General features: G+C 35.1%; 4 protein-coding genes and 1 pseudogene across 5 annotated transcripts; all 5 read left to right on the top strand.

Moving 5' to 3' along the window:
• The first annotated feature begins 1309 nt into the window (after nt 1-1309).
• On the top strand, nt 1310-3491 carry LOC143583009 (protein SICKLE-like). 2 transcript variants are annotated; one of them, XM_077065440.1, is made up of 3 exons: nt 1310-1370; nt 1746-1988; nt 2622-3491. In XM_077065440.1, the coding sequence occupies exons 2-3, from the start codon at nt 1754-1756 to the stop codon at nt 3257-3259; spliced, it is 873 nt and encodes a 290-aa protein (XP_076921555.1). In that variant the 5' UTR covers nt 1310-1370; nt 1746-1753; the 3' UTR covers nt 3260-3491. The 2 variants fall into 2 exon arrangements, with proteins under 2 accessions (XP_076921555.1, XP_076921556.1); XM_077065441.1 differs by having other exon boundaries at nt 1312-1370; nt 1750-1988.
• Nucleotides 3492-6609: 3118 nt separating this feature from the next.
• LOC143583018 (small nucleolar RNA U3) lies at nt 6610-6798 on the top strand (annotated as a pseudogene).
• A 2381-nt stretch (nt 6799-9179) lies between these two features.
• LOC143583008 (cytochrome P450 704C1-like) lies at nt 9180-11713 on the top strand. Its single transcript, XM_077065438.1, has 6 exons — nt 9180-9537; nt 10027-10242; nt 10344-10628; nt 10706-11029; nt 11104-11307; nt 11403-11713. Exons 1-6 carry the CDS (start codon nt 9259-9261, stop codon nt 11598-11600), a joined length of 1506 nt encoding a protein of 501 aa, XP_076921553.1. The 5' UTR covers nt 9180-9258; the 3' UTR covers nt 11601-11713.
• Nucleotides 11714-13291: 1578 nt separating this feature from the next.
• On the top strand, nt 13292-14525 carry LOC143583014 (cytochrome P450 704C1-like). Its single transcript, XM_077065445.1, has 4 exons — nt 13292-13591; nt 13680-13895; nt 13991-14284; nt 14340-14525. Exons 1-4 carry the CDS (start codon nt 13292-13294, stop codon nt 14523-14525), a joined length of 996 nt encoding a protein of 331 aa, XP_076921560.1.
• A 539-nt stretch (nt 14526-15064) lies between these two features.
• Nucleotides 15065-18691, top strand: LOC143583013 (cytochrome P450 704C1-like). Its single transcript, XM_077065444.1, has 6 exons — nt 15065-15571; nt 16860-17075; nt 17139-17429; nt 17724-18047; nt 18130-18333; nt 18506-18691. The coding sequence occupies exons 1-6, from the start codon at nt 15266-15268 to the stop codon at nt 18689-18691; spliced, it is 1527 nt and encodes a 508-aa protein (XP_076921559.1). The 5' UTR covers nt 15065-15265.
• Nucleotides 18692-19010: the final 319 nt, after the last annotated feature.

Below are 19010 nucleotides of genomic sequence, written 5' to 3'. Positions count from 1 at the left end.
CCGTGACCAACGTGGCCGTGACCAACAAGGACTCGGAGTGGTGGCTTGGAGTGAGCCAGCCGTGACCAACGTGGCCGTGACCAACGAGGACGTTGGCCCTTAAGGAGGGTGCATTGTTACGGACTGAAACCATTGCAAGGTATGAGATTTGTCCCACATCGGTTGTATGGGCAACTGATGTGGGGTTTATAAGCCAAATGGGTTCCCTCACCTATCAGACTAGTATTTTGGATTAAGTTTTTCTTTTTGGCTTGTAACATTATATATGCTAATATTTTTAATTTTAATATCATCAACTCATCAAGTAACTTTGCATTACACGTATCAATCACAATTATGACTATCAACTCTTCGTGGCGTACTCTCTCATATAACATAAATATGAGGTGATGGACTAGTCCTTGTCTTAAACAATTTTCGTATCTAATACATCGTACATGTTTAATACCACATCTAATTCGACTATACCTATACAATTATACATATAACGCCTAAGTTAACGTAGCTTTTTAATTTCAATAATAACATGCAAAAGAAAAATAGAAGTTTGACGGTTGCTGTTTGGTTTATTCAGATCTGAATGAGCATTTGTCCCATTCAGCAACAACCATAAGTCTGAATGATTCAGACATAATTTTAACCATTTCGATGTTTTTCTGTTTGGAACAAAACAGTCTGAAGTCTGAATGAATCAGATGGTTACATCTGAATGGTTCAATTCAGATGTAAACAAACAGTCCTTAATTATATTATATTAAGATGAGATTCTTACCAACCAATTACACGCCTTAACATTATGTGTCCTAAGTTCATCCATCCTAGGACGTTGAAACAGTTGTAGTTATTATGTGTTGAAGTTTCATATTTTGATAGACATGGCGGATGAAAAGGCTATGCTTATTAGCATAAGAGACTTTGCCTCGCTTGTTTCACCTACCCCTCAATCTTTTTGTAGAGCATTCTATTATATCGATCCTCACTTGTGCCACTTTGGGTGGATATTGGTCATGAAAGATTTGTGTTAGGTTTTGTATAAGGTTGTTTGTTCGGATTTCGAGCCCACCCGAGTTTTCGTCCCACCGTGTGTTACGCCAAAAGGTTATTCTTTTGTGCCGACACAACGACTGTCAAGGGACAGCTGATGATATGATTTTCGGGGAACATGAAAACCAAACTCCAAAGACAACGTAAGCCCGGTTAAAACAAGAGCCTTTAAATTTAAATTTGGAGAGCACGATTCTTTGCTTTTTATCAAGGAATCGAAACACCCCTAAATCCAACCGTTCTAAAAAAAAGTAATCGGCGAATCACGATTGCAAAATCAATCAAATCTTGAGTCTCTTATTTGATTTCTGCAGCCTTTTTCACCGGTACTGGCTTTTGTATACACAGATTTTTAGCTTAATTTTCTAATAATATTCCTGCCTGCATATACTCTAATTAATTAATCATTTGTGTATGCTATAATAGGTTTCGCTCATTTTAAGCCCTAATTTATCGTTATGAAATACTGTAGGTTAATCTAAACCCGTACTAGCTGATTTCTGCATACGACTTTAGTTAATAATTAATTTGATACACATATTTGGGCATCTGACTGTGAGTTTGTAGGATTTATGACTTCTATTTATTTGACTTTTAATTCCGAGTCAGCTCGATCTCGTTAGCAGCCTTTAAGTGTTGTTCACCGCCACATCGTATATGAGATTAACATGTCTTATAATATTTGTATTTGTATTCTCTAGGAAGATTGATGGAGGAGTCAGCTCAGAGGAGAGAAAGACTCAAACTTATGAGACTCGAAGCTTCGCAAGAGGCGTCGGCTGCTGCGACGTGTAATGATGATCATTCCACAACGAGTCTCTCGAATCCGCTTCTTGAATCATCCCATGAAAGCCAGGCGCAGCAGTCGTATTCTCACAGCTTTAATTATTACACCGACCCGATGGCAGCGTATTCTGGGAGCCGCCAGATATCCGCACCTCAAAGTAATTACATACTCTAATCATACAGTTTTAGCTTCTTGTGCATGCTAATTTGTTAGTGCTATATTCGTATGAGCAGTTTCACTTTTATAATCATTGAATTTTTTTCTTAGTTTAAATTATTATTTTTTTACTTTAAGAGGTAATGATATAAAACTGAAAAGTAGTGATTATATCGAAACACAAGGCAAACAGGCAACAAGCTGCGCCACTACCCCTGTTTGTTTAAAGTTTACCTGTTTGTATGACTCGTGTGCATATTTTAGTGATTGACGCGAAATGTTTTTTTTTTTTCAAATTCTTTTTAGCATTTTTGTAATCAGTTAGTGTGTCTAATGTGATGTACAAAAATTGCATCATTTTAGTAATATTATACTATTTTGAACAATTGATTTAGGAGGTTCTATGCGTTACATTACATTATCTGCAACTTTTATCCTGCTGACCGTTTCGGTTGATCTGCTCGTTTCCTTTCAAGCTGATTATTTCAATATTACATATGTATCAGTTAGAGATAAAACGTAACTTAATTGATTCTACAGGGTCACAATTCACTTCTACTTGCATACAATACTATGATTAACGTATTAAATGGCTGTTCTTATTAATATACATTATTTTTTATTGATTCTACAGGGTCACAAACCAACGTAACATTTCCCTCGCCTTCCCTGCAACCCCATATAAACCACTTGCCAAATCCGAGAATGCAGCAACCGCCGGGGCAATATGCAAATCCTAATCATACAAATATCCGCAGCCCAAGTTGGAATAGAAATAATCCTCAAACCCACTTCACCGGTAGTCCAGGCCATGGTTCAGGACAAGGCGGTTACCCTGGTCCTCGTTTCACCAACAACCCAGGTCATGGTTCAGGACGAGGCTACCCTAGTCCTGTACCAAACTTCATGAATAGTCCCAGTCATGGTCCTAATCAAGGCAGAGGACATTGGTTCAGGAATAATATGAGCTCCGGTCCTAGTTCTGGGAGAGGGATGGGTAGGGGACGAGGAGGAGGCGGGGCCCATAATCATGTATCGGCAAAAGATCGACCTGATCGTTTCTTCAACAAGTCAATGGTGGAAGACCCGTGGAAGTTTTTAGAACCTGTTATTTGGAAGTCACACAGTAAACAAGGGCTTCCTCAATCTCTTACTGCAAAAAAACCTCGAGTCTCGGAATCTCCTAAACAATCTAGTTCTCAAGCGAGCCTTGCGGAAATCTTGGCTGCGTCGTTTAATGAAGCTGCAAATGATGAACCGAATGCAGGATGATTTATTTATGGGACCTTGAAGTGATCCATTGGTGTCACATTGTAACTTATAGTTACAGAATTTGTTGGTTTTATTAGGATCATCTATTTTAGCTGCAAGTTAAATTGGTCAATGGGTGGTCTTGTGATAGGGTAAAAGTATTATTATTTGACACACCCAAAGGCTAAACACTGACGAATCGTACTAATATCTCTATTGTTTTCGAACTGGCTATATGAAGTAGAAAACGTGTTTTGTTTGGCTTTCGTTAACAATTTTACAAGATAGATATTTGCTTTAAGATGTTCTATGAACTTCAGAAACTTGAAAACCGTCGCTCCTTTGGCGTTAATTTGTTGTTTTATTTACTCTTCCAAAGGCGCCAACAAGTTGCCATTTCACTGCCTAAATCACTTTCGTCCAAGCTTTAGATCCATCTTGGTGTGCGTAGTCTGGCTTGTAAATGGAAACAAAGACCAAAGCGATTGGAAGTTTTAACCAAACACAAAGCCACCACCATACCGACCTTGCCATCAAGCATGAAACATGATCAGATGTGTCTAGCGAGATACCATATGTTGAATAGTTTTAGTTTACAATCATGACATAGGTTGAATAGTTTTCGTTTACAATCGATACCATATGTTGAATAGTTTTAGTTTACAATCATGACATAGGTTGAATAGTTTTCGTTTACAATCGATTGTAAACGAAAACTATTCAACCTATGGTATCTCGCTAGACACACATGATCATGTTTCGATTACAAGAAGAGACACCCCTAAGCCTAAAGGGTGTGGACGCCACTCACCGCCCTCCTTCACCTTTTTGTGGAAATCGCCATAGCAAGGGGCATAAATACATGCATACACATAAATACATACATTATATATTGGTTCTAAACTTCCTAAATATAGGTTCGTGAGTCGTCGGTTCCAAACCGGGTTTGAAAGCGCCAGGTTTTTTGATTCCAAACCGGCTCCTATGCAATCAGTTCCAAACCAGTTCGGTTCCAGCTCAAGTGGTTGGGTTAGGCCATCACTCCCAGTCCTCGTTGGACATGACTAGCTTCTTCCAGGCCACCACTTTGAATTTGGCTCTGATACCAATGTTACAAGCCCAATCTACACAAACCGGTTCGAAAGCGTCGGGTTTTTCGGTTCCGAACGGGTTCCTATACAATCGGTTCCACAGTCCCAGTTCAAATGGTCGAGGTCATGCCACCATTCCGAGTCCTCGTTGGTCAAGGTTGGCTTCTTACAGGCCATCACTCCGAGGTTGGTTCGGATACCAATGTTACAAGCCAAACAACACAACTTAACCCAAAAGGCTAGTGTAATGAGCAAGGAAACTCATTTGACTTATAAACCCCAAATCAATTACCCATACAACCGAACCGATAATGATGTCTGTGTGTCTGTGAAAGGCTGAAACCATCACCGTCTGACAATCCCTGTAATGGCAACACCCAATTTGTTAACCATTTACATATTTTCTCACTCCCAAAACTTGTATTCTCCCAAGAACCAACCAACCCTAGGTAACAAGATCACCTTCAATTTCACTCAACTTTTTATTCTATTTCAGCCTTTCATTTTGTGTTTTTAATTTGGAATTACAGGTAAGGTTGCATATGTTTGTTAGAATCTAAGCTTCTGTTGCATAATCACTTGTGATTCTTCTTCAGTTTTATAAACTCTATGGGTGTTTTTTCAAGCTCCGGCTCACCTCGTTTTTTATCTATTAACTAATTAATTTATATACGTGTTTATTTACTTTTATATACTAAAAAAATCCCACCTTTAACGAGCCTAAGCTCGGCTCGAGCTCGTGTAGTACCATAAGGTTGCGCAGGGTAAAGAGGTAAAATTTATAAAAAAACAAGGCATGACTAGCCTAAACTAGCTTCACATACAAGGCTCGAGCTCGAAAAAGCTCGGCCCATTTCGAGCTTTTTGTTGATTCGAGTTCGAGTGGATCGTTTGCACCCCTACTTTGGAGAAGCACCTAATAAGTTGCCCCAAGAAAATTTAGTCGTTGATTATCTTGTCATTTAATTATCTAGTTTTGAGTTTACGGTTTAGAGTTAATTTAAAAGCTGAATTAACCGTAACGGCATGTCAAATACGAGCGACTTTCAGTTTTATATTAGTAGTAATTACAATGTAGAGCCTGCAAATTGAGCAGGTTGGGTAACGGGTCAAAAACATGTTAAGTTACCTTTGAATTGGTTCAAATAAAATCTAATTTATTAACTGTTTGGACCTTTTCAGTAAAAGCATTTGACCTTAGTACCGAGCGTAATGGACGCAGAACCATTTAGGTGTAGAAGAACCGATGGGAAGAAATGGAGGTGCCGGTTATGTGTGATTCCTGATCAGAAGTACTGCGAGCGCCATGTACACAGAGGCCGCGTACGTTCAAGAAAGCCTGTGGAAGTTGATAATATCTTTTTAAAGTCAAAGTCAACCACTTCTAATCTTCAAGCCCATGCAAAGACCAGTCATACCAAAGTTAGTATCAAGAAACATAGCATGGAAATTGTTCAACATGGCAATGGTATGTTCACTTTGACTAAAAGAGCGTGAAATTTCACCGTTGACTACAAAAGTCAAACTTATCGTTGTTATAGGTTTTCCGACTTATGATATTTGTTTCATGTATGTCTAGTTTCCGGGGCCTCGAGCAAGGATCTAAACGTTGGTCAACCCGAAAGATGCAGAAGAACAGATGGCAAGAAATGGCGGTGCAAAAAAGAGGTGCTTCCGGGGCTGAAATATTGTCCGCAGCATTTGCACAGAGGGGTTAAAAAGGTCAAGAATGATCAAAAGTCAGACTCATTTTATCGTATCCAGTGGGCGCAACGTATCAACAAATGAATGGTAACGGAAATCAATCAAATGACTCCAGAAGTAGCAGTGAGACCATCACCATCTCTACGTGACCCTTGAGTGAAGAAACCGGGCTTGGTTTTGTTTCAACGTTATGTTTTAGTCGTTTTGTCTTTCAGTTCAGGCCTTTTGGTCTTTTTTACTTTTGGTAGTTATGTTAGTTAGATGACTGTATGTGGTTCTGTTGGGTCTTGGAACCATGAACTAAACTGCCCGTTTTTTAATATTTCAGAACTGTAAAAGTCTGTGAACCGAATCATGCGGTCTAGCCTTTGTGTTGAACTTTTGCTGTTTTTGGTTTGGTTAATGACCTGCAGAATAGTACCTTGATGTATGTTTATGAACTTTACGGTAAACTTTCGGAGTGTTCGTATCGAAATAGATGTACAATGAACTTTAAAAATAAAGTCCTCTTGTCCCTCATCGCCAACATTTAAAAATAAAGTCATATTTACAAGAGATACATAGAGGGAACAAAGCACGACCTTACTTGAACATGATCTGTTCTATAGGCTTGTACCTCTGTATTCTTGATTTCTAAGAAGACAGAAACCTATGTCCGGTTGATGAAGCGAGACCATGGAACTAGAGCGTGATTAACATAGCTTGTGGATCGTTGCCAGTCCATCTAATGGGTCATGGCATGGTTCCATGGTTGTCTGACTGACAAAATACTTTTTTTGGTCTTCGGTATCATTTTTTCCTGTATCCCGTTTATCAGTATTTTATTGGTACAATCGGATGTGTTTGTGAAAAGAGTTTGCATATTAATATACTACCATGAAGGACGTGTTTTGTCAGGTCTTGAAACCATGAACTAAACTGCCCATTTTTTAATATTTAGAACTATGATAGTCTTAGAATCGAGTCATGTACAACCTTCGTGTTTAACTTGCTTTGTTTTTGGTCGATAACCATTTTGTATTGGTTTGGCTTAGCTATGAACCAGAAAGCCAGCTTGTGTTTAAACAGAGTATATAGTTGAACACACTTACTTATGCTACTAGCTTCAGTTAAGTTAATACTCTTAAACATAATAAGCAAGCTGGTTTCGTGGTGTAGTTGGTTATCACGTCAGTCTAACACACTGAAGGTCTCCGGGAGAAGCCAATGTTTTTGTATTTATTTTTCTTAGTTCTCTGAACTTAATGTAATCAACCAAATAGGCCCTCATATACTTGAGATTTAAGAACAGTCTGTCTGCCTTTCAAAATTTCAAACACAACATAATACTTTTTTTTGTCTCTCGACAACTTTCTTCTAGATGTTCCACCTGCGGATGTAGCTAGATCAAGTTGGTTGAGTGAATACTGTACGGTTAGATATTTGGCTAATACTTTCATTAAACTTCTGATCAAGTTATAATCATTTATAGCAAAAAAAAAAAAAAAGAAAAAAGAAAAAAAGAAAGTAGTTTCTATATTTAAAATGGTCATGTTATGATACCTCTAGGTTCTTCATTATATATATATTTTTGAAGGGTACCGTCTTAGATGTTCAATAGATTTTAGTGCAATTTTATAACAAAAAAATCCCTCTTGCATATGTAGAATAATGAATAAAGCTTAAATTGTTTAGTGCAATTTTTGTTGAGTTAAGGCCTTTCTTGTGCCACATCGCGAGGATTTGAAAACCAAGTGTTATCTATAAGCGGTATAGAGAGACAAGGAAGCCGGACCTTACTTGAACAGGATACGTTTTGACGTTTTGTAGGCTTGTATTTTTGTATTTTTTCGCAACAATGGTTGATGGTTCATGACTATGGAACCGAAGCGTGATTAACAGAGCTTATGGTCTAAGCCGTGTCTCAGTAAGAGAAGAGAATAGCTTGAAACGAGTGAACATTGGCTTTCATTTAATCTCTATTAAGTATTAACATTTAACTTGTTAATTACTATTAAGAATGAGAATGAAGACATACTTTTCAAACTGTTGCCTAATTGTTAGGACTTTCTTGTTTCTTGTGATTACTGTCTATTTATTGACTCGTTAAACAATGTTTTTGCTAACGGTTCAAAACAAAATGCAAGTTTTTTCGCAACGAGTTCTAGTATTGCAACTATATTGTGGATAACGGTTATTTGAGAAACTCAATCGTTCGACTTGGATATTTATCGTAGATATGTAGATATCTTTAGTATTTGATAGTTTGACAACAAAAGAAGTGCCTAAGGTGAGATCTATCGAATTTACAAGTTCTTTATTATTTTGGACGACCCTCCAAACACGACTAACAACATGAATACAAATCATCATGTACGACGTAAAACAGAAACACAAAAAAGCTAGATACACCCTATCTAATGTTTAAATATAGATAAAAAGTATTAGAGAGTATTCAATATTCATTTGCAGGTGAATACTTACATTCACTAGAAGTTTAAAATGAAATAAAATATGTAATAAAAATATTAGTTTGGTTCAAGATAATCAATATCAAAGAAAACTCGAATGTGTTATTACTTTTGTCAATATGTTCATTAAGTTCTATCTAGAAAGAAACTTATTATTCAATTAGCTTTGCTATATGTAGGCTACACGCTATTTCCCACATGTGTATTGTTACAACTTAATGGCAAATCTAGTTAGCACTATTATATTCTACAATATTATTGAATCATAATTATTCATATGGGTATTTGCTTATAATAACACCAATTAACCTTATTTTTGTTTGTAATTAAAACCCGTGCGTTGTAGCGAAGGTCGAGGTTAAAATCTTGTTTTGACAACACAATTGACCGAAAACGAATTTAAGCTTGATTTGACAACACAAATGATGTGTTTTGTTTCGTATTTTTTTTAACACGATGAAGATAATCTTACATTTCTTTAACGGTTTTATTTATTTTTTTATTACCCAAAATGACAACTTTATTTAACACATTGATGCCACTAGACCAATTCAATCCCATTAGGTAATCTTACATATGACTTATTTCAAAATGAAACATCCAAAGATGTCTTAGTTATTATAAAATTCAAACCAACACGCATAACTAATTAATTTGGTCTACTTATTAGCCACAAGAATCACTATAAAAGGAACGATGCAAAGAGCTTGTTATTCACCCATTGATTCAATATCAAACCAACACATCCTTTTTCACTTCCAAAATTGCATTTTCCATGGATTTTCTACTAAGTTTAACCTTCATAACACTTGTTCTGCTTCTTCTCATCTTCTTTTATATCTACACTCAATCGCAAACAAAGGGCTATCACCCGATTGGAGGGACGGTGTTTAACATGCTCTTTAACTTCAAGAGATTGCATCATTACATGACCGACATCGCAGCAATATACAAAACTTTCAGAATGATCGGCCCTTTACATCGTGAGATTTATACAACTGATCCTGCAGTTGTCGAGTATATCCTCAAGACCAATTTCGATAATTATGGCAAGGTAGTAGATCAAATGAATTTGTTACATAATTTAATACACACTATTAAGAGGATGCTTGGGTGGAAACTTTTAGCAGCTTCAAGCTTCAAGCTTTCAAGAAAAAACTCATACTCAATTAACAATCCTGTTTGATTGAAGGAGCTTGAAGCTTTTAGGTTAGAAGAAAAAATTTGAAGCTTGAAGCTCCTACTAGTATCGTTTAGAAAAAGCTACATACTTTTAGTTAAAATTACTTAAATAACCCCCCAAGATAAATATATTTAGTATTATTTTTTTAGTTATGCCCATTTTGATCAATTTATACATTTTATTAAAAACTCCAACTACTATGTCAAACATCTAAATATATTTAAAAAGCTACAGCTATCAGTACATGCATGCTAAACATTCCAGTACAAGGCTTTATGTTTGGAGATATTGCTATGCCAGTCACCCTTACTAATTAATTAAGTTTATTTGACAAATTACATGCATGTTGTGCAAATTTAGGGACCGTATGTCCACACCTGGCTAGGGGATTTTCTCGGTGACGGTATATTCACAGTTGACAGAGACAAATGGCGAGAACAAAGGAAGTTATCGAGCCACGAGTTCTCAACGAAAGTTTTGAGAGACTTTAGCGGTGTAACCTTCAGAAAAAATGCAATAAAAGTCGGCAACATATTTTCAGAAGCAGCAAATAGCAACCAAGTAGTTGATATAAATGTAAAGTCATTGTTATTTTTATCACTAATTAACAACTATATGATTACACCAGTGATTATTGGCTTTTAAGCATAACATCACCTTCATATGCATATATATAGGACTTGTTCATGAAAGCAACAGCGGATTCAATATTTAAAGTTGCTTTCGGTATTGATCTTGACAACTTGAGTGGTTCAAACGAAGAAGGTGTTAGATTTAGCCGCGCATTCGATGATTCAAATGAACTGACGTACCTAAGATTAGTTGACATGTCATGGAAGATCAAGAAGTATTTGAATATTGGATCGGAAGCAAAGCTGAAGAAAAATCTCAAAGTGGTTGATGATTTTGTTTATAAGGTGATCCGGATCAAGAGTGAACAAATGAAACAGAATAACTCTTTGGTAAGCTTAAAACTTAATGGCAATGGGCTATCGAACGTTCGTCTTTACACAAGTGACCCATGATTTACGGATTTCAGGACACGAAAGAAGATATTCTATCAAGGTTTATGCAAATGGAAAATAGAGATCCAAAGTACTTTCGAGATATAATAATGAACTATGTACTTGCTGGTAAAGATCCTATCGCGGCTACTATGACTTGTCTCATTTGCATGCTTTGCAAACATCCTCAAGTTCAAGATAAGGTTGCAAAAGATATCAAAGAAGCAACAAACATGAAAGAAGCGATCACAAGCGTTGCGGATTTTGAGGATCGTGTGAGTGAGGATGCACTCGAGAAGATGCAATATCTTCAAGCAACTTTGGCAGAAACAATAAGACTTTATCCTGCATTACCTTTGGTATGCAATCTTGTTAATTTTAAACATATCTTGAATGGTGACATTTATCTTTTGAGTATGAATTTGTTATGTAGGATCCGAAGATATGCTTTTCAGATGATGTTCTACCCGATGGTTGTATTGTGAAGAAGGGAGATATGGTAGCATACATGCCATACGCAATGGGGAGGATGAAGTTCATATGGGGTGATGATGCACACGACTTCAAACCAGAACGATGGCTCGATCACAATGGTTGCTTCCGTTCACAGAGCCCTTTCAAATTTACGGCTTTTCAGGTTCGATTATATTGTTATTACTAGTTTTATCCTCTAGAGTAACATATTACCTTGATACCGCTAACCTTTTCTATTTTGCTTGCTCACACACGCAGGCTGGACCACGAACTTGTTTGGGTCGAGAATTCGCATATAGACAGATGAAGATCTTCTCTTCTATATTGTTAGGTTGCTTCGTATTTAAGTTAAGTAACGCAAACGAAGACCCAAAGTACAGAACCACAATCAATATTCAACTCGACGGTCCATTGAACATTTATGTTTCTCCTAGGTCCAGATTACACAACTCTTGACAATATTGAACGGCAATACTCTGGCGCGTACACATGATTATACTTTACACAAAGCATGTTAAATGCTTATATGAAATAAAATCGTGTGTACGTGACGCATAAATGAAATGGCGTGTAGCAGACATTTTATATTTCTGTGAACAATGATGTTGTAAGGACTAATAAAGATAACTTTAATAATTAAGATTTGTGACGATATATAAGAGTCACAAAAATTTAGATACTTGCTACTTACTGTATGAAAAAAATTAAGTGGAATCAAATATAGGAAGAATGTTTAAAGGCATATCCCAAGATATTTGCGATGAAAAGAAAGATCCCATATTGAAATCAGATAACTTTGCTAGCCGATCGAGGGATAATTTCGCTAGCTTGTATGTTGTTTCTTGTTTTGGCTATGCGACCGTTTGATGTTTATCTTCTTCATATTCTTGGAAAATAACGTTTCTTGATGAAAATGTTGATGTTGATGAGTGTTTAGTTGTTTTCACCATCTTTTTATTTTTATTTGTATTCTTGAATGTCAAATGTTTATGGTCAAGGGAGAATATGACATATCAAATGTTTATGATCAAATTTGCTTGTTTTGTGCTTGAACACTTGGGTTCACTGTCAAGTCCTGGTTCTCACAAGACAACTTCAAGTGATTTATAAAACGTACTAGCCTAGGCGCGTTTAGGCTTTAGCCACCGAATTAATTAATGTGCCATTGAACAAGAGTTGTGGCCACTCTCTGATGAAACCATTGTACAATGGCTGCAGGCCCTAGGAAACCCGAGGGCGTCACACGGGGTCTCAAAGACAATCTAGGAAACATGGATCATCCCCACTATTTCCTTTATTTTTTCGCACACTAATTTAAACAAACATAACAAAATAAATACAAAAGAAAAACTTTGCACGCAGACGTGGATATGGGACAGTTGCACACTTGCACATATCACACATTATGCTCACATGTGTAAAATTCGATTATACACATGGATTATGAGTTTATGACATAGCTTATACATGCTAAAATATAGTCCATAACATGTCATTAGAAGCGTCTCATTTTAATTGAACTGCACAGCCAAGAACATGTACGCGTATGTGTTCTTGATAGATCTTGGTCCATTTTGGCTTAGAGTAGGATTTTAAATGAATTTGAGTTTTGAACACTAATTTATTTGAACACGTCTGCTTTGGTTGTTTTCGAGTTAGCCGTTGGTCATTTTTTTTATTGACACAGACGCTTTGAGATTTCATTCGTTAAAACTTAAAAGATATCATAACCTTTTCCTTTTATCATATTATTTTGTAGAACACAATGTTATTGCATTTGGAGATTAGTGATTTGCACTTTAGTTGCTTCTTACTATTTGTGTTTCATTCATTTGTCATTTTACTATATTTAGATCACAGATTATTTGAATGGCGACTAAACACAATTTTGTAGAACACAATGTTGAAGCATTTGGAATATGGTAAGTTGTTTTTCTTGTTTCATGCATTATTCTTGTTTTATTCATTTGTCATATACCTATAAATATGTTTTAACTGGAGATCACTGATTATAAGTAAAGGCACATAAAGGTTCAAGAGATTTAATATTTAGAAGGCGTGGGTCTCTCCGTTAAATACCTAACTTTCGAATTATATAACGGTTTTTGTATTTCACTTCTTCATTGTATTACAAAGAACCTATACACATGGATTTTCTATCAGACACACTATATCTACCAGTAATTATAGCCACAGCTCTTGTTGTTCTTGTCCTCTATGTATGCATTCATAAACAACCGAGGACGAAAACAAAGAAGCATCATCCAATTGCAGGGACCATGCTTAACCAGCTTATTAACTTCCACAGGTTGCATGATTACATGACTGATCTTGCCACAAAATACAAAACTTACAGATTGATTACTCCTTTCCGCAATGAGGTTTATACATCTGATCCAGCTAATGTTAAGTACATTCTCAAAACCAATTTCGAAAATTATATCAAGGTTGGTGCGCTAATTAACTGGATTACATTTTTCGAATACGATTTGCTATGGTTTTTTGAAACATGTTACTTCAATGTGATATTTTTAGGGAACGTATAACCATGAGATCCTTAAAGATCTTATGGGTGATGGAATATTCACGGTCGATGGGGACAAATGGAGAGAACAAAGGAAGGTCTCAAGCTACGAGTTTTCAACAAAAGTCTTGAGGGATTTCAGCAGTGTAATCTTTAGAAAAAATGCAGTAAAACTCGCAAGTATATTGTTCGAGTCAGCTTATAGTAATCAAAGTGTCGATATAAATGTAAGTTCCTTTCATTCAACAACATTTGATCATTCAACTACATAACATTAACAAGCCATTTTTTTTTCTTTTATTGATATACTCGTTGTATACAGGAGTTGTTCATGAAAGCAACATTGGAATCAATACTCAAAATTGCTTTTGGAACTGATCTTGAAAGCATGTGTGATTCTAGTGAAGACGTTGTTAGATTTAGTAATGCGTTTGATGATGCAAGTGCATTAACGCTCAAACGCTATGTTGACATAACATGGAAAATCAAGAAGTTTTTTAATATAGGATCGGAAGCAAAGTTGAAGGAAAATGTCAAAGTCGTTGACGAGTTTGTTTATAAGCTGATCCACACCAAGACTCAACAAATGCATAAGGGATCACAAGATAAGTTTTCAGTAAGCAGATACTCTCTTCCATACATTTTTTTTATGTATGGTATTGAGAATACAGGCGGGACAAAGAATTTGCTTAGGTCGAGAATTCGCTTACAGGCAGATGAAGATATTTGCTTCCATTTTGTTAGGCTGCTTCGTATTCAAGCTAAGTGATGAAAGCAAAACTGCAAAGTACAAAACAATGCTTAATCTTCACATTGATGGCGGATTGAATATACATGTTTATAATAGATTAGGCTAATATTATTATTATTATCACCCTTCAACTTATTAATATATGCCAATATATTTTATGTTCAAGAAATCATAACATGTATTTCTGGAAGAAGTAATCACCTTGCTTAAAGTTATGCTCCATTTTGCATCCCTTCTTTGTTTTTTAATTATGTTGGTATCATTTCTTTTGTTCACATAAAGTACATATCGCCATGACGCTTCTCATGTACATAGGGATGGTTGTCAATAAATACGCAAAAGTGGGACAAAGCCCCATGAACATATCATCCTAAAAGTCCTCGTCCTAATTATAAAGGTAGGCGTGTAATAATTTATCGTCGCTCCTTATGAGGTTGATAGTTTGAGTCCCATAATGAATAATGATGTAAATTTAGAAGTAGAATTTAAAAAATTATATTTTTGTCTTGTTAGTTACTATTCAGACGCAAATATCATTATTTTATTAATATATTTTTATGAAATTGGAGGTTTAAACTTTAAACCGTAATACTTGAGTTACAAACCAAAATAGAACTTTTAAAAGTTTAAATATATGAATAGTTAATTCACTAATTTTAAATCTTCAAATTTTGAAGATCAAGATGGAGTTTTTCAAGAAAATTTATATATAAATACTTTAAATTTCAGAGATCAAAATATTATAAAGATTTTATAATGTGAATAATATTACCATATACCTACCTTTCCGGTTCATTTATATGTATTGTACTACACATACCTACCAGTAATTCCACATTTGCAACCATGGATCTTCTTTCTAACACACTCTACATACTACCAGTAATCACAGCCACATTTGTTATTATTATTATTGTTCATGTCCTATACAAATGCAATCAACAACAACATGGATTAAAGAAGCATCATCCAATTGCAGGGACCATGTTTAACCAGCTTGTTAACTTCCACAGGTTGCATGATTACATGACTGATCTTGCTACTAAATACAAAACATACAGATTGATCACTCCGTTCCGCAACGAGGTTTATACATCTGATCCAGCTAATGTTGAGTACATCCTCAAAATCAATTTTGAAAATTATATCAAGGTTTGTTTTATAGTTTAGTTATTGTTTTGAGTTTGTTTTGTTCTGTGAATGCCATTATTTGTGATAAAACTACTTTCAGATCTACTCTCATTTAACAAATAATATAGTTGACTTTGTAAAAGGCATCTGTGGACTTTTTAAGTTTTGATTCAGCAAATAGGATAACAAGAAATGAAGAAAATGATAAATTTGTCTTTATCCGTATTTGAATATTAAAACTAAAATTCACTTAATGAAATGTAACTTAAAGTTGAAGGGTCTATTATGCCAATATACAAACTTAATTAGATTTTATTTTTATTTTATTGCGTTGACACTTGACAAATGACAATTGGCATCTTTGAAAATATCATTCATTTAAGTTTTTAATTTTATTTGACTTTAGTGCATCGGGCTGTCTGTTAGGACTTTTACGAAAGGCTTACCACATGCTCACAACACACCTTACCTGAGCTTAAAACCTAGAACAATGGTTTCGCCCTTGTTAGAATCGGACCGGGACACTTAGGATTTAAGTTTATAATTGTTAATAATAAAGTTTTTACTAATAATATAATTTTAGCTTTATGTGTTTCAATGTTTTAGTTTTATTTATATTTTGGTGTAATTAGTTAAGAAACCATATATAATAATTTTCCATTAACTAAGTTCATTTCCTCATACACTTAATTAGCAAGGCGTGATTTATTACAAAAAAGTGACACCGATTTAGCGTTGGACATACAATTGTATTATTGAATTATGATTATTTTATTATGAAGCCAACAAAAACTTTATATTATTTTGTGTTTATTTAATAAACCTTGTTATGATAAACTCGTTGACGAGCATGTAATACAAAATCGACATGCTTCATGGTTTAACGTGCTGCGGCGGAAGCACGTTAAACCATATGTTTGCTGATAGTTTAAAAGGGTAAAATAGTCATTCTGTACAGTTGTTTAGATGTCCAACCAAACAACACTTACTCGTTCAACACTTATTCGTTCAGATACTCTTAACCATTCAGACCTCTTAATGGTTCGGAACTTAATGACTCATCATTTGCCAAGCAACCCCTAAATACGGATCGGTTTCTTATCATAGAGCTACTCAATTTCCAGAAAAACTAGACACATTACAATGACATATTTGAAATTATATTAAACATCATATATTAAAAGTTGTAAAAGACAGATAATTATATCATAAGTAAAACCCAAAAGTTTATAAAAATCTAAAATGATTGGAAATGAAAATTTAATGAAAACTAACTTAAACATAAAGGTTGTTATAACTTAATTTGCAGGGAACTTATAACCATGAGATGTTACAAGATCTTCTAGGTGATGGAATATTTACAGTTGACGGGGACAAGTGGAGAGAGCAGAGGAAGGTCTCAAGTTACGAGTTTTCAACAAAAGTGTTGAGGGATTTTAGCAGTGTAATCTTCAGAAAAAATGCAGTAAAACTCGCTCGAATATTGTCTGAATCAGCTAATAATAATCAAAGTGTAGATATAAATGTAAGTTCTTTTAGTTAAAAACATTTGATGATTCCGCAGTATAACAACCTGTTTTTTTCTTAGGACTTGTTCATGAAAGCAACATTGGATTCAATATTCAAAGTTGCTTTTGGAACTGATCTTGACAGCATGTGTGGTTCAAGTCAAGAAGGCGTTAGATTTAGTAATGCTTTTGATGATGCAAGCGCGTTAACACTAAAACGCTATGTTGACATAACATGGAAAATCAAGAGGTATTTTAATATAGGATCGGAAGCGAAATTGAAGGAAAATGTCAAAGTGGTTGACGAGTTTGTTTATAAGCTGATTCAGACCAAAACTCAACAAATTCACAAGGGACAAGATGAGTTTCCGGTATGAGTCAAAAATGCCCTTTTACTCTCTTTGCATAATAATGACTGAAGTATAGTTTGACTCTTGATGTCATAGAAGCTAAATGTAACTTCAAAATTGATAACTATTCTTACATATTTTGGGAACAATTTGATAATTAGGATAAACTAGCTAATAAAATCCACATCATCTTTATATAAAAGTTGGAATTAATATGCTACATTTTTTTTTTGTTAATTTGAACATGTAATGCATTGAGTTTGACCACAAATGTCAAAGTGTATTATTTTGACCCTTGAATTATCAAAAGTACAGTTGAAGAAAGAAGACATTCTATCAAGATTTCTGCAAACCAACAGCACCAATCCTAAATACTTACGAGATATAATACTAAATTTCATAATCGCTGGAAAAGATACTACATCTACCGCCATGACTTGGTTCATTTACATGCTTTGCAAGCATCCCGAGATTCAAGATAAGGTTGTAGAAGAAATAAGAAAAGCAACAAACATGGGAAATGATGTCCCAAATATTGAAGAGTTAGCAAGTAGTGTGAGTGAAGAAGCCTTAGAAAAGATGCAGTATCTTCATGCAGCTTTGACAGAGACTCTCAGACTCTTTCCTGCAGTTCCGGTGGTATGCAATCTTATACATTTATCATTTTTTAATAATTTAACTAGACCAAGACTAACTAATTATTATATGAGAGATAATGCAGGATGCAAAGATATGTTTTGCGGATGATGTTCTACCTGACGGTTATGGTGTGAAGAAAGGGGATATGGTAGCGTACCAGCCATACGCAATGGGGCGGATGAAGTTCATATGGGGCGATGATGCACTTGATTTTAAACCGGAAAGATGGCTTGATCAATATGGTTACTTTCAGCCACAAAGCCCCTTCAAATTCACAGCTTTTCAGGTTGGTACACTACATTCAATTTCATTAGAACAAAACTCGGATGTGAAGGGTATTCTTGTCATTTGACAAATGCAAAAGTATCTACATTGTGATTAAAACAAACGTAATATATATGTGTTTTGTCCAGTACAATTTTGACATGATTTGTTTATTTGGTATATTGAAACGGTAGGCGGGACAAAGAATTTGTTTAGGTAGAGAATTCGCGTACAGGCAGATGAAGATATTTGCTTCCATATTGTTAGGCTGCTTCATATTCAAGCTAAGTGATGAAAATAAAACTGCAAAGTATAAAACAATGCTTAATCTTCACATTGATGGTGGACTGAATATACATGTCTTTAATAGATTCGAGTAATATTGTTATTGTTATTGTTATTGTTATTATTATTATTATTATTATTATTGTTATTTAACCTATATATGACTATCATGTACATTTGATGCTCAAGAAAAAGCATTACGTAGCAGAAGTATCCATATTGCTTAAAGTTATGTTCCATTATGCATTCATGGTTGATGATGTCATTTTCGTTACTTTGTCACATAAAGTATGCACCACCAATCACCATGATGTGTCTCATACATAAACATCATAAACATGTTAATAGATTCACAAATGGGCCAAAGCCCCATAACCAGTCCAGGGCCCATCCCATAAGTGCCTGTCCTGATTA

This window comes from Bidens hawaiensis, unplaced genomic scaffold, assembly GCF_021521415.1.
Source record: "Bidens hawaiensis isolate Kalapana, Puna unplaced genomic scaffold, B.hawaiensis_p1.1 tig00032102_1, whole genome shotgun sequence".
Classification (NCBI taxonomy): domain Eukaryota; kingdom Viridiplantae; phylum Streptophyta; class Magnoliopsida; order Asterales; family Asteraceae; genus Bidens; species Bidens hawaiensis.
The sequence above is the reverse complement of the archived record's forward strand: the minus strand, read 5'-3'. Positions and strand labels throughout refer to the sequence as shown.

Bases quoted from the DNA above. Each gene is read 5' to 3' on its own strand.
- LOC143583009 (XM_077065440.1), top strand. From the start codon at position 1,754: ATGGAGGAGTCAGCTCAGAGGAGAGAAAGACTCAAACTTATGAGACTC. The intron at 1,989-2,621 runs GTAATTACATAC...TTGATTCTACAG, and splicing joins CCAGATATCCGCACCTCAAA to GGTCACAAACCAACGTAACA.
- LOC143583008 (XM_077065438.1), top strand. From the start codon at position 9,259: ATGGATTTTCTACTAAGTTTAACCTTCATAACACTTGTTCTGCTTCTT. The intron at 10,629-10,705 runs GTAAGCTTAAAA...TACGGATTTCAG, and splicing joins TGAAACAGAATAACTCTTTG to GACACGAAAGAAGATATTCT. The intron at 11,308-11,402 runs GTTCGATTATAT...TCACACACGCAG, and splicing joins TCAAATTTACGGCTTTTCAG to GCTGGACCACGAACTTGTTT.
- LOC143583014 (XM_077065445.1), top strand. From the start codon at position 13,292: ATGGATTTTCTATCAGACACACTATATCTACCAGTAATTATAGCCACA. The intron at 13,896-13,990 runs GTAAGTTCCTTT...CGTTGTATACAG, and splicing joins ATCAAAGTGTCGATATAAAT to GAGTTGTTCATGAAAGCAAC. The intron at 14,285-14,339 runs GTAAGCAGATAC...TTGAGAATACAG, and splicing joins GATCACAAGATAAGTTTTCA to GCGGGACAAAGAATTTGCTT.
- LOC143583013 (XM_077065444.1), top strand. From the start codon at position 15,266: ATGGATCTTCTTTCTAACACACTCTACATACTACCAGTAATCACAGCC. The intron at 17,076-17,138 runs GTAAGTTCTTTT...TTTTTTTCTTAG, and splicing joins ATCAAAGTGTAGATATAAAT to GACTTGTTCATGAAAGCAAC. The intron at 17,430-17,723 runs GTATGAGTCAAA...TCAAAAGTACAG, and splicing joins AGGGACAAGATGAGTTTCCG to TTGAAGAAAGAAGACATTCT.